The 26202-nt window shown below is 63.9% G+C and overlaps 1 protein-coding gene across 7 annotated transcripts in view; it reads left to right on the top strand.

Annotated features, from left to right (window-relative positions):
• Positions 1-25637, top strand: part of SYT7 (synaptotagmin 7) — a 60132-nt gene extending 34495 nt beyond the window's left edge. Inside the window, exons 4-13 of one of the 7 annotated variants that reach the window (XM_056132052.1) lie at positions 2427-2558; positions 3499-3702; positions 6438-6761; positions 9729-9848; positions 14449-14584; positions 17038-17308; positions 21120-21289; positions 22127-22241; positions 23191-23390; positions 25453-25637. In XM_056132052.1, coding sequence (XP_055988027.1) covers positions 2427-2558; positions 3499-3702; positions 6438-6761; positions 9729-9848; positions 14449-14584; positions 17038-17308; positions 21120-21289; positions 22127-22241; positions 23191-23390; positions 25453-25557 — 1777 coding nt within the window. In that variant the 3' untranslated portion in view covers positions 25558-25637. Of the gene's footprint in view, positions 1-2426; positions 2559-3498; positions 3703-6386; positions 6762-9728; positions 9849-14448; positions 14585-17037; positions 17309-21119; positions 21290-22126; positions 22242-23190; positions 23391-25452 lie in introns of all 7 variants that reach the window. The other 6 variants (XM_056132051.1, XM_056132053.1, XM_056132056.1 and 3 more) reach the window with 6 other exon arrangements.
• The last annotated feature ends 565 nt before the right edge of the window (positions 25638-26202 follow it).

Genomic DNA, 26202 nt, shown 5'->3' with positions numbered 1-26202 from the left:
TGGGATCCCCAACTAGGGAGGGGGTGGCTGAGGGCTCTGCAGACTCACACAGCACTCGTAGGGGCACTCAGGACAAAGTGAGGGGGACGGAGACCCCTGTCCACCTCCCAGCCACCATACCGCTCAGGGCAAGACCCTTACCCAGAGGCTGCGGCTGGCAGGATCAGGGCCCACCCCTGTGCACTCCACCCATGGAGGGCAGAGGGCTCCTCCGAAGGGTCAGCCTGCCGAGGCCCCAACTCAGCAGTGCTAAACTGGGTGCCTCTGGGCACATGCCCCCATTTCTCCCTGACTCCCCCACCCACCCCCACAGTCATTACTAGTTGTTCTGGAAATTGAGAGTTCTCTGAGCATTGAGATTGAGAAGTGCCAGACCTCTGTCTCTTGGGATTTCCTGGCCTAGGAAAGATCCTGGCAGGTCCAACAGCAAAGCGGGGCCAGCATGGTTTCCCAGCCCAATTAACGGGTACCCTGGAACCCAGCGGGAGACCCACCCACAGTGCTGCCCCAACAGAGGGTCCCCCTGACCCCCCACCTCCACCTCCTGCCCACCATGCGCTGGCTCAGGGCTGGCACTGATCACAATGCCCGGTGTCTGTGGCTAAGGTGTGGGGTGGACTCTGCACAGGGACCCTCCACCTGGGGTGGGGGGGATGGCTGGGGGGGGCCACACCTTGAGCCCTTGGAGGATCCCAGCTTCTCTACCTTCCTATCCTTCAGCCCCAAGTCTGAGGATAGAATTGAGGCCATGCCGCCAGCCTCAAGGTGGAGCCCAGCAAGTCCGCCTACTCCTTCGCTCGGCTCCGCTCTCCCTGGGGTGCCCTCCTCCAGCACCTTGGCACCTGCGGCTGGCCCAAACACTCTCCTGGGCCCCTCCCCTGGGACGCATGGCACAGGCTGGCCCCCTTCCGAATGCTCCAGGGACCTATGAGCTGCCTCTCTCCTCCTTAGATTCCCAGCTTTGCTAAGACAGGAAGCCCTACTGGAGCCATAGCACAGCGGGTAGGGCGTTTGCCTTGCACACAGCAGACCCGGGTTCAATTCCCGGCATCCCATATGGTCCTCTGAGCACTGCCAGGAGTGATTCCTGAGTACAGAGCCAGGAATATTCCCTGAGCATCGCTGAATCAGACCCAAAAAGCAATAAATAAATAAATAAATAAATGACAGGAAGCCCTTATCCTGCCCCCACATTCTCTGGGCTTCTGGCAATTCTGCTTTTCCGGAGCAGAGCAGGAGGTGGGGACTCAACGTCCACGGGGCCCTCCAGGCCCAGCAGCTCCACTTTAGAAGGGCCCAGGCACAAGTCACGCCACGGGTGTCAAGGACCAGACTGGGGGGTCTGCTCTCCCTACGGCCCTCCCTCCCCCAAAGAAGATAAACTCCATCCCCTTGAAGGTGGGTTTCATCCCCACAGGATTAGGCTCCGCCCCCAAGGAAGCTAGGCTCCACCCCAGAAAGTCGGCCCCACCCACAGTAGATTCCACCCAGATGGTAGGCTCCGCCCCCAGAGTATAGTCTCCACCTCCAGAGAGAAGCCCTGCCCACACCCAGCGTAGGCTCCGCCCACCTAAAATGACTCCGCCCACAAAGGGTAGGCTCCACCCAGATGGTAGGCTCTGCCCCCAGGAGGCCCTGCCCACACCCAGCATAGGCCCCGCCCACAGGTCGTAGACCACGCCCACATGCTGGGTTGACCCCGCCCACAGAAGGTAGGCCCCACCCATAGTGTAGGCTCCACCCACAGAAGGTCAGCTCCTGCCACGCAGGCCCCTGAAAGGTACCAAGAGCAAGAGCTGAAGACGCATCCCTTTCTGCTGGTGACCCTTTGCGGGGAACAGAAGTGCTTCCGCCCAGCTCACCTCCTGCTGGGCTCCCCCTCACCCCACCCCACCCCCTGCTGAGTGTGCAGCTCCCGCTTCCCCGAGGGGAGCAGAGAACAGAGAGACAGGACTTGGGGGGACCGGAGGCGGAGGAAAGAGAGGTGGACAGCTGGGCCTGTCCCAGGAGCAGCCCAGTGGAGGTGGACGGGACGATCAGAAGTGGGCTGTCGACTCGCCGCCACCTCAGGGAGCTCATGGCCCAGGGGTCACCGGGGAGCTGGGGCGGGCCCCCCTCTCAGCCCTTGACAGCCAGCACCCGCACCCCCTCCTCTCACAGTGTTTCTCTCTCCCACCAGCTGCCCAGGTGCGAGGCCCCGGGCCCGCCGGCTACTGCCTCCACCCCGCCCGCGAGTGTGCGTGTGCCCGTGTGTGCGTGTGCGCGCGCGTGTGCCCGGCGCGGCCGGCCTCTTCCTCCCGCAGGTGCAGACCCCGGCCCGCCCCGCCCCCACCCGCGCCCCCTTTCCCGCGCGCCCCCCAGGACTTGCAGCTCTGGTTTCTTCCTGTATCTCCCTGTTTTTCTCCCCTCTCTCTCTGCCCCTCCAGCGATCTAGACAGAGACTTTTGGAATAACAATGAGAGCACAGTGCAGCAGAAATGGAGCTCCTACCCTCCCAAGGAGTTTATTCTAAACATTTCACCCTACGCCCCTTATGGCGACCCACGACTGTCCCTCAAGTGAGTGACTTTACCTGGTTTGCTCCTCTGTTCCTCCGAGTACCCGCGTCCGCCCCTCCTTCTCCCCCAGCTCCTCCTCCTCCTCTTCCTCCTCCTCCTCCTCCTGCTCCTCTGCCCCCCACTTGCCCCATCCATGCACCCCCATGGGCAGGCTGACCATGGAGACGAGCAACCCCTCCTGCCCCCCTCCACGCCCATCCCCGCCCCCCGCCCCCCCAGGACCAGCCCCCGTAGGAACACCACTCCCCGGCCCCCCCACAGCCACGGCGGGGGGACCCACCGCTGGTCCCCGCCCCCTGCCCCCTCCAGCCCCCGGCCCGCGCTGTGCAGTCAGGACGGGGTTGCCCGTTTTGGTCCCTCCCTCTCCGGCGTGGCTCGCTCTTTCCTCCCGGCTGTCTGCTGCGCTGCCGCGCGCTGTCTGCTGCTGGTGGTGGTGGTCGGTGGTCGGTGGTCGTGGCGTGGCGTGGCGGCGGTGGTGAATGGACTCTGACTAACTCGGCTTTCTCTCTCTCCCTGCCTGGGGGCCTCCTGGCCTGGACAGCCCGCTCTTCCTCCGTCGTTAACCCTTCGTTGTCCTGTGGGATAGAGTTGGAGGCGGCTGCCCTCCCCCCACCCCGCCGCCCCTGCCCCAGGCGGTGGGGAGGGGCCCCCCTCCGTTGTCGTGGTGCGTTGTTCTCCAGCCCCCCTCCCCAGCCCCTCCCCGCGCCCCCTCTCTCCTCTCTGCAGGCGCCCGCTGGTCTTTTTTTGAAAGCCATTTGCAGTGCTGATGTGTCTCTCTCTCTCTCTGTCTGTCTGTCTGTCTGTCTCTCCTCCTCTCGCTGTCTCTTTCTTCCTTTTATCTGTCGTTTTCCCCTCCTTCCTCTCCCCCCACCCCCACCCCCACGTGTGGCCTGCCCTCTCTCCCCCCACCGGGCTGCCCCCCGCGGCTGCGCCCGTCCAGTGGCTCGCTCCTGTCGAGCGCCAAGGTGGCCGCGGCCGCGGGGCTGGCGGTGGGGCGGGAAGGCCGGCTGGGGGAGAAGCCGGTGCCAGCGCCGCCACGCGGAGAGGACGCGCCCAGCGAGCCGGGCAGCGGCGGCAAGGCCGGGAGAGGCCGCTGGCGGACGGTACAGAGCCACCTGGCCGCGGGGAAGCTCAACCTGTCCAAGTGAGTGATGGCCCCACGGCCACCGGGGCGGCGAGCTCAGGCCTGCCCCCGCCGGGGCGCCCAGCGGGACCCCTGGCATGCCCGCTGCTGCCCCTCCAGCGGAGCCGTCCTCGGCCCCTGGGCATCCCACGCCACCGCCCCAGCCCTCCGCCGGGCACAGCCAGTCTCCAGCGCCTCTCTTTCTCTCTCTCTGCCAGCGAACCGGGTCATTCCATTGCCTGCCCGCCGGGCAGCTCCACTGCCGAGCGGGCTCATCCCATCCTGTCTGGTTGGCCGCCCCATCTCAGCCGTCCATGGCAGCAGGGGGGTGTGGGGGACGCAGCCCCTGGACCCTGCCTTAGGCTGCTGCCTGCCTTCCCTCTTCCCACCAGCAGGGGCGCTAGACCAGAGTCGGCCCTTCATTTGTTGGCCATCGGGCAACCCTGGCGGTTTGTGCCGTGCCCCCATCATGAGTGGCCGGCTGGCCCTGCAGGTCCACCCCTCACCTCAGCCATCCCCACAGGCTGCACCAGGCCTGGTCGGCGAGCCCTCCCCTGCCCTGACACCCCCCTACCCCCCATCCAGCTGTGGGTTTGAGCATGATGATCTTGGGGTTCGAGCCATTGGCAAGCAGCTCCCCTCTCCGTTCTGACCAGACACTTCTTGGCCCTGTTCCCCTGAAGAACTGACCAGCCTGCCAAGGGCCACTTCTACCCGGAGATGGCCCTAGAGCTGGCCCCTGGTCCCTCAATACTCACCCCCACCCACCCCCACCCAGGGCAGCCTGACGCCCTCCTTGGCTTCTAGAACTTTCCGTTTCCCCACAATTGAGCTCCTTGAGGACTGTGAGTGCTCTGAACACTGACCGTCGCCACCCCCAGGGACACTGGGTCCCTCATTGGCCCCTAGAGCTGCCTCGTTTCTGCCAGCAGAGCTGCTCGGCCCTGACGGCCACGTGAGGTGTGAACCCGAGGAGATGACAGGCCCATTGCTCCCAACAGGGGCTCGCAAGAGGGTCCCCTCGGGAAGCCCCATGCCCCCGCCAGCTCCCCCCCCCCCCCACAGCTGCCCCTGCCACCCACCCTGGGCCGGCCGAGGCCTCCACACCCTCCGCCAGCTCTGGGGCCAGAGGAACCAATTTTAGTTCCCTGTGACTGAGAGGTAAATTGGACTAATTTTGGATGTGACAGGAAACCGGAACGAGGTCAGTGAGGAGGAGGCGGCCGTCCAGTGCTGTCCCTCCTGTCCCACCCCCGGCTGCCCCCAGGGACCTGTGGGCCCACCTGGCCAGCTGGCAGCCCCCACTGCAGGCCTGAGCCAGGCAGGGCTGCTCCCCTCCATACCCATGTTTTGCTTTTTTCTCTCATTCTTTCTCTATCCTCTCTCTCTCTCTCTTTCTCTCTCTCTCTCTCTCTCTCTCTCTCTCTCTCTCTCTCTCTCTCTCTCTCTCCTTTCTCTCTCTCTGCCCACAGGGGCAGTCTAACTGTTGTCCTTTGGTCCCAGGTAGGCTCAGGGGTCTGGCTGCGGTGGTATCAGCAGTGGCCCTATGGCCCCGGTGGGGGGACGGGAGGGGGTGCCCACTGGGGACGCCTTAGGCACTGTCCCCCCTCCCCACTCTCTGCTGTTCCCTGCCTGGTCCCAGACTGTGGACTGGAGCAACACAGGGAAGGGAGCTGGGACAGAGGGGTCGGAAACCCCCCGGGTCTTGCCCCTGCTGGGGGTGGGGCATGGGGTGGGTGTCAGGACAAGGGGGAGGTACCACCTTCTGCTTCCCTCCCCTGAGCCCTGGGGACTCTGGCCCACTCTGCACGGCCCTGAGTGCGGCCTCACTGGGCCCTCAGGACAGGCTGGGGACACTCTCACTCCCCTTTGCAGAGGAAGGAATTTGGGGGGGATCTCCCCACAGTTGGGACGCAGCAGAGACGGGTCTGCACCCCGTGTTCCCCGCCTCGTCTCTCACCCCACCCTGCCTCTTTCCGACCGCCCTGGCCCCACCGCCGCTGTCCGTGACCACTGGCCACCCGCCAGCCACACGTCCCTTGCCAGTGTCCAGAGGACCCGGTGGCCAGCCTGCCTGTTCTCAGCAGGACCCTGGCAAAGTGACCAGCCAAGTGGGCGCTGGGGCCCCTGCCCCTCTGCTCCCTCCCTCAGCCCGGGGCGTCGCCCCCCTGCGTGACTAGGGCTGGACAACAGAGCAGGGGGACAGGGGACCCCAGAGGGAAAGTGACGGTCTGGCCTGGGCTGGAGGTTTTGAGAGCTGGGGACCCCCCTCCCCAAAGCCTGAGCGTCCCCAGTGAGGCAGCACACCCCCCCATTTCTTGGCCGGCTCGGCCCTGGCCTGGATTTTCTCGTGTCCCCGAAGGCCAGTGACACTTCGAAGGCAGGTGCTGTCCCTGCCGTCCCCACAGGCCTGTGCCTTTACCACCCCCCGCCCCCCCCCCCCACTCAGCCTCAGCCACCAGCACCACTGAGCCAGGGCCCGCCGGGTGGGGGTGGGGTGGGGGTGTCCGGGTGGCCAGCCGGGTGCGGTGGTGGTGGTGGTGGTGGTGGCGGTGACCTTCGGCGCTGGCTCCAACGAGGCCCCCTGCCCCCCACCCCCCACGAGGGCCGAGGTCAGCGTGCGCCCCGCCCTGGGGCCTCCCCGCAACGCCACGGGCTCTTCACCAGCTTCTCCTTTCTCTCCTCTCCTCCACCCGCCCCCCAAGTTTCGAGGACTCCACCCTGTCCACGGCCACTACCCTTGAGTCTATCCCCAGCTCCACGGGAGAGCCGCGATGCCAGCGACCCCACACCCTGATGCGGCAACAGAGCCTGCAGCAGCCGCTGAGCCAGCAGCCGCGGGCGCGGCCCCCCAGCCAGCCCACCACCAGCCAGAGCCTGGGCCAGCTGCAGGCCCACGCGGCCGCGGCGCCCGGCCCCAACCCCCGGGCCGCCTCCGCCGGCCGCGGCCAGGCCCGCCAGGGCGCTTCGGCTGGTTCCAAGTACCGGCCGGCCGGCGGCCACAGCCGCTCCAATCCGGGCAGCTGGGACCACATGGTGGGGCAGATTCGAAACCGAGGCTTGGACATGAAATCCTTCCTGTAAGTCCCCCCCTTGAGCCGGCCCCTCCCCCCTCACCGCCTCCCCCACCCACCCCAGCCTCTCCCCACCCCTCATCTCCCGGGCAGGGCAGCCTGGTGACCTCCCTCCCCTGTCTGGGGAGGGGTGGGTGCTGGGGCCGGAGGCGCCCCCACCCCATGGAAGGAAGGATTCGAATCCCGGCCCCCTTTGGAGGATGCTAGGCCCCCTGTCTTGATACCTTTGGGCTCGGGAGCCCCCCCCCCAGAAGTCAGTGGCACAGAGAGTCTGCACCAAAGGACCCCCAGCTGTCTCCCGAGGCCACCTGTGCTCCAGCTCTGCTTCCTGTCCCCTCCTATGCTTCCTCCCTCCTTCCCTGTCTCCTGTCCTGGGAACCTTCTCCAGCCGCTGATCCTCCAGCTCCAAAGTGATCCATCTCCTGAAGCCCCCCCCCAGACTGGCTCCCAGGGTTTCAGCAGGGCCCCCCTCAGCCAGACCTCCGCGGCGCCGACAGTGAAGGAGCTGCCACCACCATTGCTGACCCTGACCTCAGGCTTTCTGGGCATCCAGCCCCGGGCGGCCACCCACCAGCACCACCTCCTGTGGCCTAACGCCACCTTCCTTCCAGGATCAAGCAGCCTGAGTCTGGGAGAGGAAGGAGACGGCCCAGGCCCGAGGCCGTTAGCAAGATGAGGGGCTGCAGGCAAGCGAGTTCCTCCCCCCGAAAAGACCCAGGCCGGGTTCCCCGGGGACGAGGGAGCACCATCCTGGGAGAACAGCCCTGCAGAAGGGGCCCCAGCTCACCAGCCTCCCACCGCCCTGCACGGGGCCTGCAGCTGACCTGGGAAGACAAGCTGTCTGCGGGGGCCCTCGTGGGCGAGACCCCCGTGATTCCCTCTGGACCTTCGAAAGCTCGCTGGGAGTGGACGCGCGATACCCATGCCCCTCCCCGTCCATCCATGCTGCTTCTGCCCACGGATGCCTCGGTGCCCCTGGGGTGCCCAGCCGGCCGCCTCCAGAGCTCCCCAGAACCCCTGACCCCTCCATTTGGGTGGTCAGACCAGCTTTTTTTTTTTTGCCAATGGCCAAAACAATCTCATAGGCCTCCCCCAGGGCCAGAGTGATAGCACAACCGGAAGGGCATTTGCCGTGCACATGGTTGACCCTGGTTCTATCCCTGGCACCCCATAGGGTTCCCTGAGCACTGCAGGAGTGATGATTCCTGAGTGCAGAGACAGGAGTGTGCCCCGAGCACTGTCTGTGTGACCTCAGTCTCATCTGTCGGCCTGGCAGAACCCACGTGGTCCTAGTCCCATCTGAAACGTACCGAGGCTGGTGGGCTGCCCCCTTCCAGGCCCCCATAGCATGAGGTCTGTGACTTATCCCAGAGGCTGACACACAGGTAGGATGTCAGGAGGCCTGGCCCGGCTCTCCGTGCCCCATCTGCCCCCTCGCGGGGAGCACAGCGCAGGGAGCACCGTGTGACTTCGGCCTTGTGGCTCCGGTTCCCCAGTGCTACCAGCTCTGCCCCCCACCCCAACTCGCTGCCCCTGACTGCCCAGCCTCACCCCATCGCAGCCTGAGAGCTGAAGAGAATGACAACAGGCCTCCAGCGCCCCGGCTGAGGACTCCCGGGCCCTGGCTTTTGTGTGTGTCTTAAGAGCAAAGAGAAAAAAAAAAAAAAAAAAAGAGTATCTGGGAAAAAAATGCATGAGCCGGGGACAAAACGTGTTGTTTTCCTTGGGTTTGCTTTCCCCTGGTGCCACCAGCAACCAGCCAAATGGAATTTTACCAACTCCAAAACAGTGCCGAACACAGCAGAGGACAGACCCTGAGGGCAGGGGGGGCCTCAGGACCCCCAGGGATCAGTGCCTGCACCAGGGCAGCCCTGGGCAGAGACATTGCCTGCCTGGGGGGCACCAGCTAGATGGAAACCCACAGCCCCCCTCAGCCGCATCTTCCTGCACCGGAACCCTGGTCTCCTGTATCCCTCGCTTCTGGAACATTCCCTCCTGGGCATCCTCGTTCCTCCTGTCCCTCTCAGGCCCGCTCTGCTGCCCGACCCAGCAAGTATCGTTTTTCACTTCGTGGCTGGAAGAGGCAACCCAGCACCGGACGAGCTCCGGGGTGACCCCCGAAGAGACCCGTGGATTTGCAGAGCACCAGGCCCCTGCCCTTGCGGGGACGGCAGGGCCATGGTGGCTGCGTGCGGGGGTCCACACGGCATCACTCATCAGCTCCTTCCCAGAGTCCCCATCTCCTCCCATCTGTCCTGGAATATTCCGGAGACCCCAGCTGCCCGCTCAGCGCCCAGCACCTCGGCACCTTCCTGCATTGTCTCTCTCCCACTCGCCCCTGCGTTGCCTCCTCCAAGGAAATGTGCCTCCATGGGCCTTATCCTCTGGCCTCCAGCAAGGCGCACATTCTGGCTGGAAGAGCACCTCCTGCCTCCTTGGGAGCACCCCACATCCCCAGGGGAGCCTCAGGCTTCGAGGACTTGCGGCTGACCAAGACCCAGAGATCACAGGCACCACGCAGGCCCGAGCTTGAGCACAGGAAGCGGCACCTCTTGGCCCTCGGGGGGCCTCCTGCAGGGCCCTAGACGTGCCCACACAGGCCCAGAGCCGAGTGTCGGCCAAAGCACAGCCCCAGCTCTTTCCCAGGCAAACAGAAGGTGTCAGCTCTGGGGACAGGCCAGGTCCCCGGACGGTGTGTGTGGGGGGGCATGTGCCCCTCCCCCGCTCCCGTGCCCCACCCCTGTGCCCCCTGCCCCCGGGGGTGGCCCTCACTGCCCCATCCACCTTCCCACCCACTCCCCTGCTCCTCTCCCTCTGCTCACCACCTGTTGGCTGTGCCGAGGTTTGGTTTCTCTCCTGCAGGTCCCCCGATTCTTACGCTGTTTTCTTCTCTCTCTTTGTCTCTGTCTCTCTGTCTCTCCCTCCTTCCTTCCCCTCCCGCCCCCCGGCTGGTGGGCGGCCCGCTGCGGGCAGGGAAGGCCGGATGGTGGTGCTATCCTTGGTCTTAGGGCTTTCGGAGCAGGATGATTTTGCCAATATCCCTGACCTACAAAACCCAGGAACCCAGCAGAACCCGGCCCAGGGGGACAAGAGGTACGAGTACCGGCGAGCGGATCAGGAGGCGAGCGCAGGATCAGGAACGGGAGCAGGAGGAGAAGGCGGCCGGCCGTGGGCCCCACACGCCCGCCCGCCCGGCTGCTGGACCAGGCGGCTGGAGGGGCTGGACGCAGCGTCCTCGCCGGCCCGCGGGTGGTGCCCCCGGGACCATTGTGGATCACGCCTGCTCCCCACCGGAGCAAGCCCGCCTCTCCCCCATCTCCCCGCTTGGCTCCCCGCTGCCCTCATCTTCCATCTCGGTCCCCCCCCGAAATCCCCGTTTCTCTGGGGGGTTGGTGGGCGGGGGGATGTCAGGGAAGGGGCGTCAGCCCGTTCTCCCTCATCCCTGCCACCGCAACCTCCCGCCCGCCTGGAGGTCCCAGGGTGAGGTGGTGGTGGGAGGGGGTTTGGGGAGACACAGCTGGGCCTGGTGGGCAGGGGGAGGGCAGGGGCTGGTGATGGGGAAGACCCCCGAGAGGCTCCCAGGAGGAGGGGACCGGTCAGGAGTCAGGGCGTGGGGTTGTGTCCAGGCCAGGCATTTGGAGCTGGGCGCCCAGGAGTGACCCCTGGTGACCACATGCAGTGATGGGGCCTGAACCCGAGTTGTTTGGGTGCTGGGTGGGCGCCTTCCCGCCGTCCAGCCTCTCAGGGGGGGATTGCTGTTTAATAAGAGCACTGTTCCTGGGGGCTGGAGCAATAGTACAGCGGGTAGGGCGTTTGCCTTGCACACGGCCGACCCGGGTTCAGATCTCAGCATCCCATATGGTCCCCTGAGCACCACCAGGAGTAATTCCTGAGCGCAGAGCCAGGAGTAACCCCTGTGCATTGCTGGGTGTGATCCCAAAAGAAAAAAAAATATATATATATAAGCACTGTTCCGTGATGCCCACAGAACCCAAGGCCTCACACATGCAAGGCCAGCACTACCCTGCAGAGAACGGTCATTAGACGCCCACAGTCTTAGCCGTCTCCCTGAGAGTGGGTGCGGCACCCGGCTGGAAGGGTGCCAGGGCCTGAGACGGGGTCTGTGGGCTTTGGTCTGGTGCCTCCTCTCGCTGGCCTGGGGTGGCACGTAACAGGGTGGGGGTCGTGGGACAGGGGGAGCAGACTCCAGGGGTCTCTGAAGCCAGGACGCTCAGCACGCAGGGACTGCTGGCCGCATCTGCCAGTGGCCCTTCCAGCTCCCACGTATTCCCTGGCGGGGAACGGCCCTGTGGGCGCTGCTAGACCCCCGGAGGCTGAGTGAGGGTCAGGCAGGGGTCGACTGTCCCGGGGGTGCAGGATAGAAAGGGCCAGGCTGAGATGGTGGGCAGTGGGTTTGTCGTGGTGGGGGGGTCTTCTGGAAACCGGCTCTGTTCCCTGCCCACCTGTGCCTGGCGGGGCAGAGCTGGGAGGGGAGAGAGTGACCAGTTTCTCCCCAGGGACCACAGAGGGTGTGTGACCCCCTGAGCACCTGCCCTGTGACCCCGGAGCCTCAGAAGCTGCTCCCTCCAACGCCCTGATCCCCGGGCCTGCCGGGCGGGCGGGCGGGCGAGCAGGCAGCGGGCAGCGGGCAGCGGGCAGGCCGGGCCGGGAGCCTGCAGCAACTCGCGGGAGGGCAGGTGTGCAGCGTGAAGGAGCAGACGCAGGCTGAAACGAGATTTCCCATCACCCATGTGTTAATTAGCCGGCTCCATCTCACCCTCTCACCTATTTTTAACTCCTTGCCACCGAGGTCTCGCTCCATATTTTAACACGCCCATCCCTCCTGATCATGACATCAGCTGGCCACAGCCATCCTGGGAAAGGCACAAGGCGGGCCGGAGGCCCTGGCCCCCGGCCCGCCGGCCTCTCCGAGTGGACACCCACCATTTCTACCTTCCTGCTAAACTCACGGCTCGTGGCCGCTGGGCTGTTCCCTGGGTGACTGGCCATGGCCGCTGGGCTGTTCCCTGGGTGACTGGCCATGGCCGCTGGGCTGTTCCCTGGGTGACTGGCCATGGCCGCTGGGCTGTTCCCTGGGTGACCGGTCATGGCCTCTGGGCTGTTCCCTGGGTGACCGGCCATGGCCCCTGGGCTATTTCCTGGGTAACCGGCCATGGCTGCTGGGCTGTTCCCTGGGTGACCGGCTATGGCCCCTGGGCTGTTCCCTGGGTGTGGGCTGTTCCCTGTGTGACCAGCCGTGGCTGCTGGGCTATTCTCTGGGTGACCGGCCATAGCCCCTGGGCTGTTTCCTGGGTCACCGACCATGGCCCCTGGGCTGTTCCCTGGGTGACTGACCACTTCAGGAGACAGGGCCAGTGGCCAGTGTGTGACTCTTCTTTCCACGCCCAGAAAGGGCACGAGCTTTTCTCAGTGGGACCCCAGGTCTGCCCTCTACCCTCTAGGCCCCGATGGACACTGACCCCTGGGCACTGGGCTTCTTAGGATGCTTCCTCTCCACAGTGGCCTGAGCTCAGGTGCCCTTTCTCTGGCCTCAGGGCCTGTCCCTCTGTCCCTCCGCCCCCCACTGCACCCCAGCTTGACCAGACCGGACGGCCGTAGGGCCAGCGGTGGGCAAGCGTTGAAGTGGACATTCAGCTTCCCCAGGGTGGGGTCTGTAGGGCCCCAGAGCTCCCCAAAGGGCAAGCGGTCACTGTGAGTCCCGTACTTTGGGGGTGGGGGCTGGCCACTGCCCCCACCACCACCACTCCTGAGAGGCTCCAAATGCCACGGCGCTTGGCATGAGTGACCTCCCGAGGGTCAGGGCCCTGGGGAGGGGGGCAGGGGGCTCCCAGCCTGGCACCCCGCAGCCACACACCCATCTCACCTCATGCTCATCCACATTGCTCCTCGGGATCCAAATGGTTTCCACCGCGGCCTGACCCCCACCCCCAGCAGGGGCAGGGCAGGGCAGGGGCCTGGCCACCCCCATTGTCCTCCCAGCCCCCTCGAAGCCTCCTCTGTCCCATGTGTGTCCCTCGCCTCCTCTCGGCCGCCTGCGTCCCCCTCCGCCGCCTTCTTCACTCGCCTCCGACTAACGCCAAAGCCTCTCTCCCCTCCTTCCTCCCCTCTGCTCCTCACAGGGCCGGCCCTGGGCCAGGCACGGCCCCTACGCCCGTCTGTCCATCCATCCGTCCGTCTGGCCCCAGGTCTCTCTGTCCTGGGACCTCGGAGGGCTGCAGTGCCGCTGACCAGCTGACCCCCAGCTGCCCTGCAGCGGGGCCCCGGGGGTCCGACTCTCGCACCTGCGGCTCGGTTTATTTTTAACCTGATTTTCCCTCTGCAGCTATTTCACGCTCCTCTTCCTCCCCGTGCCTGTCTGTCTGCGTGAGCCCGTGTCCGTGTGTGGTGCGCGTGTTCGTGTGTATGTATATGTGCGCGTGTGTGTGCTGCGGGCGAGGCCGGGTGCTGGGGTGGGGGTGCTCGGGCCGCTTTGTCCGTTTCCCCTGCCGCCCCCTGAATGCATCTGGTCCCGGGATCCAGTGGCCTGTGGGCATGGTCCACGGCGGCGCGGCGTGGCGTCTCGCTGGACCCCTGCTCCCACCCAGGGCGTGCACGTGACCCTGCCTGCCCGGTCGTGCCGTGACACCCCTCCTGCGCATGTGTCTGTGCCCCCTTGGGCTCAGCTCGGCGCTGGCGCCCTTTCGGGTCCATTCCTGAGCGCTGTGGCCGGTGGCCGTCCGTCTGTCCGTGTGTCTCTGTCCTAGTCCTGTCATAGCTGACCTGATGTCGCTGGCCCTGACCGCTGCCCTCACCCCTGCTGCCTGCCTCTTCCTCCTCCAGTCTGGCCTCCAGCAGGCTCCTTGTGCGCCCCTCTGGATGGAGCCAGGGGTTCACCCCCCTCCCCTGCCATCCCCTCCCCCGCAGCTTGCAGGACCCGAAAGGGCAGCTTCCCAGGAGGTGGGTGGGGTTGGGCTGGCATGCAAAGGGGCTTCCTGGCGGTGCCCACCCACCACCCCCACCCTCGAGGCTGGGTGAGTGGGAAAGAGGTCGGGGTCCAGGAGCAACAGCGCACAGATGCTTCCCGGAGCTCAGAGGTTTGCTTGCACCAATGGACGTTAACGATTTGGTGCTCGGCGCTGCCCACAGTGGCCAGATGCCCTATCCGTGGAGGAAGCCCTGGGCTCAGCTGTGCGACCCGTGGCCCTGACCTCCCGCCCTGGTCAGCCTCGGGTCTGGAGGGCACCTGAGCGCACACAGGTGGGGCCTCGGCCGAGTTTGCAGGGGCTGAGAACGCCCAGGGGTGGCCAGACGCGCCTCTGGGAGGGGCCTCCTTGGCTCTGCTACAGGGGGCTAGGTGGGATGGAGGGGGCCGGGGGCAGGCGGCCGTGCTTCAAGGCGAACGGGCAAGTGGCGGCTGGACGCAGGGAGGGGGTGCTCTGGGCAGGAGGTGGCATGGACGAACCCACATGCATTGGAACTGATCCCTGCCAGGCTGTGGGGGCGTGATGTGGGGGGGGCAGCACATCACCAGAGGGGCGCCAGGCCTGCTGGTGGACGAGCACACCGTGAGCTCCAGGAGGGGACAGCCACTCAGGGTCTCAGGGAAGGTCCTGCCACCAGCCGGGCGGGTGGCGCCCCCCCGCACCCCCCCACTCATTGAGACTCTCCACCCCCTGCCCCCCTCCGCCCCCAGGTTGCCCCCAGGAGGGAAGGCCGTGAACACGGCCCCCGTGCCGGGCCAGACACCCCACGATGAGTCCGACCGCAGGACCGAGCCTCGCTCCTCCGTCTCCGACCTCGTCAACTCCCTCACCAGCGAGATGCTCATGGTAAGGGGCTGGGGGCCGGGCTCTGAGCGTGGGGGGGACGCCCACGGGGTTTGTTCTGATTAGTTTGGGGGATTTGGGTGCCGTCGGGTCATACCCTTGGCTCTGCACTCCAGGATCACTCCTGACGGGAGGCCCTAGGGGGTGCTGGGCACCGAACCCAGGCTCGTGTGTGCTCTGCTGTTGCTCCGGCCCCTTTTTTTCAAGCTCTTTCACCCAAATGCCCTCCCTATGCCTCAGTTTCCCAGTTTGGAGTGGCACGCAGGATCCGTGCCCTCCAGCATTTCCTTCCTGGGCAAGCGGCCACCCGTTATGGGAGAGAGTTTGGGGTGCTCAGGAGACAGGGCCAGTGGACAGAGGGCCTGGGGCCAAACCTGGAGTGGTCTCCCCCCCGCCCACCACCCAGTCCCGCTGCTGGGGGGGCGGGACTCTGAGGCAGGAACAGCCCCCCAGGCCTGATCCCTAGGAGGGGACAGCAGGCTTGGGGTCCTCTCACTGCACCCTATCCAGTCCCTGGCCGGTGTTGGTTCAGGGGCGTTTCCCACCAAAACGGAGCTGAGTGGGCGGGGCGGGGCGCCCCCTGGTGGCAGCAGCAAGTCACGGCCATTTGCCCCTTCTGCCTGGCTGGGAAGGTTCCCCCAGACCCTGGAAAGGCTGGATCGGATGGAGACTGGGCAGCGAGCCAATGTCCACTGTATTCCTGGTGGACACGGTCTGCGACAAATCACCTCCTCGGCCTGAACCCTTTTGTCTGCTCTCCCCAACCCCATAGAGCATGGGCCATGGGCCGGGCGGACCCTCACTGAGCCCCTGCCCATCCCCCTGGAGTTAATACCCCCTCACGAAGGCTGGGGGGTCTTGTTAAAATTCAGATTCCAGGCCAGGCCAACAGCGACCTGGGTTTGATTCCCGGCATCCACACGGTCCCCGGAGCCCACCTCCCTCCCACGGAGATGGGCCCTGGTCAGCCTCTTGGGTCAGCTTGTATGTGGCCACAGCCCATCCTGCCTGCCCATCCCTGCCCCCAGCCTCTTGACTGGGCAGTTCCTGGGACCTGCTTCTGAGTAGGGCGGGCCCTCTGCTGGCCCTGGACGGGGGCCGCTGGCCGCCCACCATTGGGGATGGGCAGGGCGATCCAGGTCCCGGACCCGGCGTACTCTCCCAAGCTCAGCCTCTGAAGACGCTCCAACAGAGGTCAGCGCTGGCCACTGGCCCTATGATGGCCAGGCCCCAGAATGTCCAAAGCAGGCCAGCCACAGATGGTCGGGTGGAGGGGTGAGAGGGAGTGGACTCGGAGAGGCCCTCAGGGAGTGTCCCCTCTGTGTCTCCACCCAACATGCCCTGGTTAGGGTGCTCCAGTCTGGCGCTGTTACTGGGGCCTCGGCCACACCTCCCCAGGGCCAGGGGGAGGCGGGCACCCCTGGTTACCTTGGAAACGGTGCACCAGCTGTCCTGGCTGGATAATTAGAGCCCAGGGCTGTGTTTGGAGAGGCTGAGGGCCGCCCATCCCAGACCACCTGTTCAGGAGGGTCCAAGAAGCCCTGCAATGGGACTGAGAGCCCCTGAGCTCTGGTCAGTGGGGGGGATGCACCCCCAAGTTTGGGGGAAGGGGTTGGGGTGGGCGGCCTTTGTGGGCCAGGCGTGCTATGCACAGCCCAAAGGTCGGTTGCTGGAGGGAAGGGGCCGCAGAGATTGTGGGAGGCCAGAAACTCCAGGCGGCCCGATGGTGCAGGACTTGGGGGTGGGCACACACCAGGAGGGGGGACACAGCAGGATGGGGGACATGGCAGGCCCTGCAGGGCCGTGGGTGATGGAACAGAGCCTTCTGCTTCTGTTGCTTCCAGCGCTATACTTTGTTTCCATTAAAACCGCATTCAAGTGTGAGCCCCAGGTGGTCCATGGGGGAGGGGGCCTCATCCCTACCACTCGCCCCCACATGCATCCCGGGGCCTTTTAGAGACCCTCGTGCCTGGGCCGCCTGCATTTCTTGGGGGGTTGGAGGGCCTGCTGGGAGTCCCCCTCTCCGTTGGTTGGGGGGGCAGGGGAGTCTGCATCCCGGCCCCGCCTCCTCCCCCTCAGACCTCACCCCCCTGAGGCTCCCCTTCCAGAGAAGCGCCTTGGAGATCTCTCCTGGGGCGCCCACTGCTCCCCGCTTGCCTTTGTGGCTGGTTTCTGTGCTGGTGGATTTCACAGCGGGCCAGCAGGGTGCAGAGACGGGGGCAGGAGGGATCTGGGGGTGCAGGGAACATTGCAGGGCGGGGAGAGGCTGGGAAGCTGGGTATGGGGTGTGCACTGTTTAGGGCTTGAAGAACCTCCCCTGGACCCCTCCTCCCTGCTCTGGGCCTGAGCGTCCTGGTGTGAAGGTGGGTGACTGCAGCAGCGGGAAGGGCCCCCCAGCCCTGCCTGCAGAATAAAGGTGCCCACCCGCCCCGCCAACCTCTCCCCTCCCCGCCCAGCTCTCTCCAGGCTCCGAGGAGGACGAGGCCCACGAGGCCTGCAGCCGTGAGAACCTGGGCCGGATCCAGTTCAGCGTCGGCTACAACTTCCAGGAGTCCACGCTCACCGTCAAGATCATGAAGGCCCAAGAGCTGCCGGCCAAGGACTTCAGCGGCACCAGCGACCCCTTCGTCAAGATCTACCTGCTGCCCGACAAGAAGCACAAGCTGGAGACCAAGGTGAAGAGGAAGAACCTGAACCCCCACTGGAACGAGACCTTCCTCTTTGAAGGTGAGGTGACCTGGCCCCTGCCCTCCCAGCCCCCACCCCAAGAACCAGCAATTTCCGGGTGCTTGGCAGGGGGGAGGCGGACAGGGGTTGGGGGGCTGCCAGTCCCCCTGCACCCCACGACCCACAGAGCCAGGAGGAAGGTGGGGCCACTGCGTGGGGACATCGGCCTCCTTCTGAGAGGGGCACCCACAGGTGGGCCCCCCCACAGCCATGAGCCTGGACTGGCTGAGGGCCCCTCTTCCTGGCTCTGTGACCCGCTGCAGGTTCCCTGACTCTCTCTGGGTTGTTACCAGGTGTTTGGGCTGGAGCCGGCCACAGTGAGGGTGAAGCACATCAGTCCATTGAAAAGACGTTTACAGGGGCTGGAGCGATAGCACAGCGGGGAGGGTGTTTGCCTTGCATGTGGCTGACCTGGGTTCGATTCCCAGCACCCCATATGGTCCCCTGAGCACCACCAGAAGTAATTCCTGAGTGCAGAGCCAGGAGTAATCCCTGTGCATCACTAGGTGTGATGTACCAAAAAGCCAAAAAATAAATAAAAGAGTGTTTACAGGGGCCGGAGCAATAGTACAGTAGGGACGGTGTTTGCTTTGCACACAGCCGACCTGGATTCCATCTCCAGCATCCCAGAGGGTCCCCGGAGCACTGTCAGGAGTGATCCCTGAGTGCAGAGCCAGGGGAAAGCCCTGTAGAGGCCCAAAAACCAAATTTAAAAAAATAATAATGAATTTAAAAAAAACTTTCTGGGGGCTGGAGAGGGAGTATAGCAGTAGGGCATTCGCAGTGCACCAACTGACCTGGATTTGATCCCTGGCACCTGGTATGTCCCCTGAGCCCTGCCAGGAGTGATCCCTGAGCGCAGAGCCAGGAGTAAGCCCTGAGCAGCGCCGGGTGTGCCCCCCCCCACACACACAAAGGGAAAAAAAAGGCAAGAAAAAACACTTTCTGCTGGTTTCTTAAGTACACGCCATCTGTTCCCATTCGGACCAGCCCCTCGCCCCTGAAGACTCAAGGTCATCAGGATGGTATGTGTATGTGTGTGTGTGTGTCTGTGTCTGTGTCTGTGTCTGTGTCTGTGTGTGTGTCTGTGTCTGTGCATGTCTGTGTCTGTCTGTGTCTGTCTGTGTCTGTGTCTCTGTGTCTGTGTGTGTCTGTGTGAATGTCTGTGTATGTCTGTATCTGTGTGTCAGTGTGTATGTCTGTGTGCCTATGTGAATGTCTGTTTGTGTGTGTCTATGTGTCTCTATGTCTGTAAGTATGTGTGTTTGTGTGTATGTCTGTGTGTGCCTGTGTTTCTCTGTGTTTGTGTGTGTCTGTGTGTATGTCTGGGTGTGTCCGGGTGTCTCTGTGTCTGTGTGTGTGTGAATGTCTGTGTGTGTCTGTGTGCGTCTGTGTGTGTATATATGTCTGTGTGTGCCTGTGTGAATGTCTGTTTATGTCAGTGTGTCTCTATGTCTGTGTGTCTGTGTGTCTCTGTGTCTGTGTGTGTGTGTCTGTTTGTGTGTCTGTGTCTGTCTGTGTGATCAGGAATTGAATCCGCCCCCAGGGACTTGAGTTTCTGGACCCACTTAAAGAAGCCTGAACAGTTTCAGCCAATGAGAAGAAATCCCATTTCCCTGGCTTCCAGAACCTTCCGGAAGGTTCTGGACTGCATTCCAAGTACTCATTAAAGCCCATCGCTTCTGGAAAGGGGCCCTCGTTCCCCCTCACTCAAAAGATGGTTGAGAGGAAACGAGGGGGAACTTGTGTGTTTCCGGACCGTCATCACCACCAGGTCCGTGGGAGCCAGTTTACTGTTGGCGTATCCAGCAACAGGCTCAGCTCGGGGTTGCGGGGAGCAGGGGGTGTCCTAGCTGGTGGGACAAAGACTCTGGGCAGGGCCTGAACCCACGGGCTCCTTCCATGAACACTTGCCCAGCATTTCCAATGAGCTGGGCACTGCCTGGGTACCACAGTGGCCCAGAGCCCCTGGTCTGATGTAGGGCACCGAGATGAGGCCAACGCAGCATCCTGCCTGGCCGTGAGGAGGGAACCCGGTGTCCACTCCTGCGGGTGGTGCTGCAGAGCATTTCCCTGAAGAGGGCCCTCCAGGATGGGTTCTGAGGGATGCATAGGAGTTCACTGAGGTTGGGGAAAACTGACCTCAGTTCAGGGACCTCTCAAAGCTGCCAAAACTTGTCACCCCCTGAAGAAGTTCCAGGGCACACCTGGGCAAGGTCTTGGGGGTGGGCGGAAATGACTGAGGGGAGCAAACCATAGCCCCGGGCTGCAAGGAAGACCCTGGAGGAGATCGGGGCAGGGCCTGTGGGAAGGTTGGATTCGCCTCCGGCTCAAGATGGCAGAACCTTCCAGAATTGTTTTTTTTTTTTTTGGCTTTTTGGGTCATACCCGGCAATGCACAGGGGTTATTCCTGGCTCTGCACTCAGGAATTACTCCTGGCGGTGCTCGGGGGACCATATGGGATGCTGGGAATCGAACTCGGGTCAGCCACGTGCAAGGCAAATGCCCTCCCCACTGTGCCATCGCTCCAGTACCCCCCCTTTTTTTTTTTTTGCTTTTTGGATCCCACCCGGCAATGCACAGGGGTTACTCCTGGCTCTGCACTCAAACTGGGGATCGAACCTGGGCCGGCCACGTGCAAGGCAAATGCCCTGCCCACTGTGCTATCGCTCCTCCCCCAGAATTGTTCTTCTTCATCGTCTCCTCCTCCTCCCTCTCCTTCCGGCCAACACCCTCAGGCCTGCTTGCACCCCGCCCTCCCGCACACCCCCCCAAGTTGCCCGCTCCTCCCGCTGAACCTTCCCAAGTCCAATAGTTCTGGCTGTGGGCACCACCCCCCCCAGCTCCCACCATGCCACCTCAGTTGAGCTCTGTTTCTCCAGCATTTCCGCCGGGTGCTGGGTGCGAGTGAGGAAGGCTGAATGCTGGGGGGGGGGCAGCCCAGCGTCCTGGCAGACACGAGCAGCCTTGACCATGGTCCCCAGGCCAGGGCCCCTCAGGACGCCCAGAGCGGTGGCTGGAGAGGGAGGGAGAGCAGAAGGGGGAAACTGAGGCCATGTCCGCCGCTTTGATCCCAAGCATGCCCGGAAGCGTTGAGAAGGGCACAAGTGGAGATGGGATTTCTGGCTAACTGGTCACTGGTGGCCCTGTGGGAATGAGCCACCACAGAGCGCACGCGGGGGGCTGGACGCTCGGGACTGTCCAGGGGGAGGCCAGGGGCCCAGAGGAGGTGGCCGACGGGCAGACTGACGTCTGTCAGAAAGGAGGGAGACATGGGCCAGTTCACTGGCCAGCATCCCAGGGTCCCCAGCCTGTGTCCTCTCCTGTCTCTCTGCCTCGGGGTCCCCCACCTGTGTCCCCTCCTTCCCCTCTGCCTTGGGGTTCCCGACCCGTGTCCCTTCCTTCCCCTCTGCCTCTGGCCTCAGCCTCCCGGATTCCCTTTCTGTAGCTGTGGCCACTCAGATGGACTCCATGGCCAGCGGCGGTGTGTGGCTGAGCGCAGGGTCTTGTCCTGCTGTGTCTCAGCCTCTGTCTCCCCATCTGTAAAATGGACGCAACTTCGGCACCCTGGGGAGTCGAGGGTGATACAGGAGGTCTGGGCCAAGCTTCCTTCCCACGGGAGTGGTCAGAAGGCAGTGGGGGCGGGGGTGTGCAAGAAATAATGGGGGCCAGAAAAGTAGTTCAGTGGTTGGGGCCCTTGCTTTGCTCGTGGTCGACCCGGGTTCGATCCCCAGTGGTGGGGGGGACTGCTGCCACGCTGTGGTGGGCGCTCCCCTCAGCGCCCCCTGCTCACCCCTCCTCTCCCTCCAGGCTTCCCCTACGAGAAGGTGGTGCAGAGGATCCTCTACCTCCAGGTCCTGGACTACGACCGCTTCAGCCGCAATGACCCCATTGGGGAGGTGTCCATCCCCCTCAACAAGGTGGACCTGACCCAGATGCAGACCTTCTGGAAGGATCTGAAGCCATGCAGTGATGGGAGTGTAAGGACCCATCCGGAGCTCAGGGCGAGGGCGGGGGGGTCTGGACGGGGGTGGGGGGAGGGGGACGCTGAGATCAGGGCTCCCTGCAGACACTCAGCAGAGCTGTGATGAGAACTGGGGGCCAGAGAGATAGTTCAGTGGGTAGCACACTTGCCTTATATGTGGCCGACCTGGCTTCAATCCCCGTAGGGTCCCCTGAGCCACCACCAGGAGGGACCCTGGATGCAGAGCCAGGAGTAATAAGCCCCTGAGCACTGCCGGTGTGCCCCCCCCCCCAAAAAAAAAACCTGGCGGGGTGGGGCGGACCAGGGCATCCACAGACATGCCAGAGAGTAGAGACACAATGGCAGGGGACTGGACTGGATGGGGCACTGAGGTCAAGGGCTCCCTGCCAACACTCAGCAGAGCTGTGATGAAAACTGGGGGCCGGAGAGATGGTTCAGTGGGTAGCGCACTTGCCTTGTACATGACCGACCTGGCTTCAATCTCCGTAGGGTTCCCTGAGCCACCACCAGGAGGGATCCCTGGGTGCAGAGCTTGAGTAATAAGCCCTGAGCAGCCCCAGTGTGGCCCCCCAAAAAAAGAAACCTGGCGGGGGGGGTGGGGCGGGGCAGGGCATCCACAGACATGCCAGAGAGTAGAGACACAGTGACAGGGGACTGGACGGGGGCAGTGAGGTCAAGGGCTCTGTGCCGACACTCAGCAGAGCTGTGATGAAAACTGGGGGCCGGAGAGATAGTTCAGTGGGTAGCACACTTGCCTTGTATGGAGGGGCGGGGCAGTGCTGGCCAGAGCCCCCGTTCCATCCCCCCATGCCTGCCTGCTCTGTCCCTGCAGGGGAGCCGCGGGGAGCTGCTCCTGTCCCTCTGCTACAACCCCTCTGCCAACTCCATCATCGTCAACATCATCAAGGCCCGGAACCTCAAAGCCATGGACATCGGGGGCACCTCAGGTGCGGGCTGGCTCCGGGCTCAGGCAGCGTCCACGTGGCAGTGCCCCCAGGACCGGCCCCAGTATCTCCTCCCTGGGGGACCCCCTGGTGCAGGCTGGGGTCAGGACCCCCTTGGGGGCTCTGGGGAGGGAATGGTGGGAGGACCTCGCACGCGGCTGGCCCAGGTTTCATCCCGGCACCCCGTATGGGCCCCTCTGCCCGCAGGGAGTGAGCCCTGAGCACCGCAGGGTGTGGCCAAAGGAATCACGATCAGGATCATCCTGTTGTTCGGCGATTGCCTCGAGCAGGCACCAGTAACGTCTCCTTTGCCCTAGCCCTGAGATTTTTAAAAAGTGCCATATTCAAGGCTCTTTCAGAGTTAGGAGAATGAGACCCTTCATTGTTACTGGTATTCGGCATATTGGGTACGCCACGGGGAGTTTGCCAGACTCTGCCGTGTGGGCAGGTGACATTTGGTAGCCTGCCAGTTTGTCCAAAGTAGGAATGAGATAATAAGATGTTGCTTCTGGGAGCTGGGTCTTCTAGTCTCTGGGTCTTGGCCACTGATGGGATTACACGGCGCTGGGGGTCAGTTGGTGGGTGTGACCCCTGCCTACTGGAGGATGGAGGATCTGGATGGAGATTGCTCAGCCCCTATCCGAGCAGGCTTGGAGATCTCATCCCCGGGAAGGCCAAAGGAAGGGAAACGGAAAGGGTCCCCTTGGGCTATTCCGGAAGCTGGTCAGAGGGGAGCACTGTGGTGAGGAGCAGGATTCTCGCTGCTGCTGCCACTCAGGGGGGGTCCAGGTCTCCTCAGGGGGGGTTCCCTGGGGGGATAAGGAACCTTCCAGTCTTCCCCCTTTGGTTGCCCGAACCCCGCTCCTGCCTGCCCCAGCTTTCACCTCTGCCAGGGACATGCCCCGTCTGACCCCCCCTGCACCCCCATCTCACCCTCCCCCTGCGCCCCCAGACCCCTACGTGAAGGTGTGGCTCATGTACAAAGACAAGCGGGTGGAGAAGAAGAAGACGGTGACGATGAAGAGGAACCTGAACCCCATCTTCAACGAGTCCTTTGCCTTCGACATCCCCACGGAGAAGCTGAGGGAGACGACCATCGTCATCACCGTGATGGACAAGGACAAGCTCAGTCGCAACGACGTCATCGGCAAGGTAGGGGGGAGGCCAGGCGGGCGGGGGGAGGGGCGGGGACACGGGCAGGGGGTCGGCGTCTGACCCCGTCCACCCGACACTCGATCGGGAGGGACACTGGGGGTGCAACGACAAAGAAAGTGGGGGTCCCGTGGGGACGGGGCTCAGGGCTGGGCGGAGGAGAGCGAGCGGTCAGCCCTCTTCTCGCAGGGCTTCTGTTTCTGGACAAACGTCTTCGTCCACCTGGGCTGGTGGGCAAGGACTGGCCCTGGGAAGGGCAAGGCTAGGAGGCGGTCAGCAGCTCCAGGGACAGTATGGGAGCTGAGGTGCTGGCCCTGCTCACAGCTGACCCCTGGCTCCATTCCCTGAAACCCAGGAGTGACCGCTGAGCACGGAGCCCTGAGTAAGCCCTGAGCACCGCGGGGCGTGGCCCAAACCCCACCCCACAACACACACACAGAAGGAAAGGAGCTGAGAGAGAATTGGGCCAGACCCCCGGAGAGGCCTTTCTAGGAAGGAGCGTGGCCGAGGCCAAGTTCTAGGGGGTCTGCGGGGCACAGCTGCGGGTCCCCTCACCTCGGGCTCCACCTCAGGCCGCTCCTTGCTGTGTGACTTCAGGCCGCTCACTCGCCTCTCTGAGTACCCACACTCCATTGGCAGAATGAGCTGCTAGTTATATCTCTACAGCACCAAGCCGCCGGATGGCCCAGGAAAAGTGGGCCCAGAAAGTGCTCTCCGCCCAGAAAGTGACCTCTCATCTGCAGGCATCAACCCAGACCCCAGGCTCAGCCCCGAGCTCTCCAGCATAAACCCGCTCAGTTTTCTCCCTTAAACGGCCCCTGACCATGTCAGTTCAAGGCTGAGCACGTGGGTGGGGGGATGAGCCTGCCAGGGTCCGTTGTAACCATCCAGAGCCTCGCTTCCTCCTGAAATGGGGGTGACAGAGCTAAGCTCTTGCCATGCTGGGACAGAATGCAGGTGGGCCAGAGAGATGGTCCAATGGGTAGAGCACTTGCTTTGTTTTGCACGTGGCCGGCCCAGATTCAGTCCCCGGCACCCTATAGGGTCCCCCAAGCACTGCCAGGAGTGAACCCTGAGCTGCTGACTGGGCGGGGGGCAGAGAGAGAGAGAGGAAGAGAGAGGGAAGAAGAGAGAAGGAGAGAGAGGGGGAGAGAAGGTGTGAGGGAGATGAGAAAGAGGGCCAATCAGGGAACCTGCATCTAAGCTCTCCTGTGGTGTGTGTGGGTGTGTCCGACCTGCTCTGGGCCAGACCCACGCGCCAGTGGACACGTCCTCACCATGGTTGGTAGAGTCTATGGGGTCCAGTGGTTTCGGCTAGTCACAGAGCAGGACTCAGCCCAGCACATTTTTTTGGGGGGGGAGAGGGGTCACACCCAGCAATGCTCAGGGGTTACTCCTGGCTCTGCACTCAGGAATCACTCCTGGCGGTGCTCAGGAGACCATATGGGATGCCGGGGATCCAACCCAGGTCGGCCACGTGCAAGGCAAATGCCCTCCCCGCTGTACTATCTATCACTCTGGTCCCTGCAGCATTTTTAAGTTCTGGACCATTTGCTCCTTGGCCTCTCCATCGTCTTTTTTTTTTTCTTTTTGGGTCACACCCAGTGATGCTCAGGGGTTCCTCCTGGCTCATGCACTCAGGAATGACTCCTGGTAGTGCTCTGGGGGACCCAATGGGATGCTGGGGATCGAACGCGGGTTAGCCGCGTGCAAGGCAAATGCCCTCCCCGCTGTGCTATCGCTCCAGCCCCTCCATCGTCTTTTGGGGAGAATAAAACGCCAGCCTCAGAGATCAGTTGGGATCTGAGGCCAAAGGCACAAAAGCGTGGGGAAGTGGCGGGAGACCCAGCAGATCTGAGGAGGGAGAGAGCAGCCAGGGACCCTGCAGGCCAGAGCTCAGAGGGGCAGCCCCCAGCAGAAACGTTCCCAAAGCAGCAGGACTCAGGGGGGACCAGGCGCACAGGACAGCCCCGACTGTCCAGTCCCAGGCTCCTCCCCTCCGGCAGGGGCGGGGCCAGAGGGGCCTCGGCCGCTCACCCTGCCCTCTCTGCTCTCTTCCCAGATCTACCTGTCCTGGAAGAGTGGGCCCGGGGAGGTAAAGCACTGGAAGGACATGATCGCGCGCCCCCGGCAGCCCGTGGCCCAGTGGCACCAGTTGAAGGCCTGAGTGGACGCGGCGGGAGGCCTGGGGCGGGGACGGCGGGGCCCAGGTCCCCATCACCACTCGATGCACAATGCCCGGCCTGGCCCCCCCTGCTGTAGGGGAGGGGAGGGCCCTGACTCGGGGCCCCCGGAAGCTGCTGGACCCCGTTTTTCTTTTTTTTTGGTTTTTTTTTGTTTTTTTTTCTTTTTAGGAAGCACCAGCCCCGCCCCCACAGGGCTCCAGCGCTGGGGGCGGGGCCCGCGGAGCCATCTCCTGCTTTTGGCCCCTTTCCTTCCTGACTTGCTGATGCTCGCGGCCAGGTGGGGCGCTCCCTCCAGAGGCCCGCCAGGGGGGCACGGCCCCCCGTTTTCTTTCAGGCGGTGCCTGGAGTGGAAAGAGGCCACACTCTGCCTAGCCCTTCCGCTGCGGCTCCCCCCCCAAGGCTGGGGAGGGGGGCACCCGGGAGAAGAGGTGGACCCCCCACCCCGCCCCCCGGCGTTTGGCCCCGGCCCTGGCCAGGAGAGGCCCAGCCCCCCCTGGGCACATCTGGGGGCAGGTTCAGGTGCCGGCTGGGCCCTGACCGCTGGGGACGTTGTAGCATCCCGCCCGCTCCGGGCCTCGCGTCCTGTCCACTGTGCGTGTGTATTGGGGGAGGGGGGGACACCACCT

Source organism: Sorex fumeus, unplaced genomic scaffold, assembly GCF_029834395.1.
Source record: "Sorex fumeus unplaced genomic scaffold, SorFum_2.1 ptg000093l, whole genome shotgun sequence".
NCBI classification, from domain to species: domain Eukaryota; kingdom Metazoa; phylum Chordata; class Mammalia; order Eulipotyphla; family Soricidae; genus Sorex; species Sorex fumeus.
The sequence above is the reverse complement of the archived record's forward strand: the minus strand, read 5'-3'. Positions and strand labels throughout refer to the sequence as shown.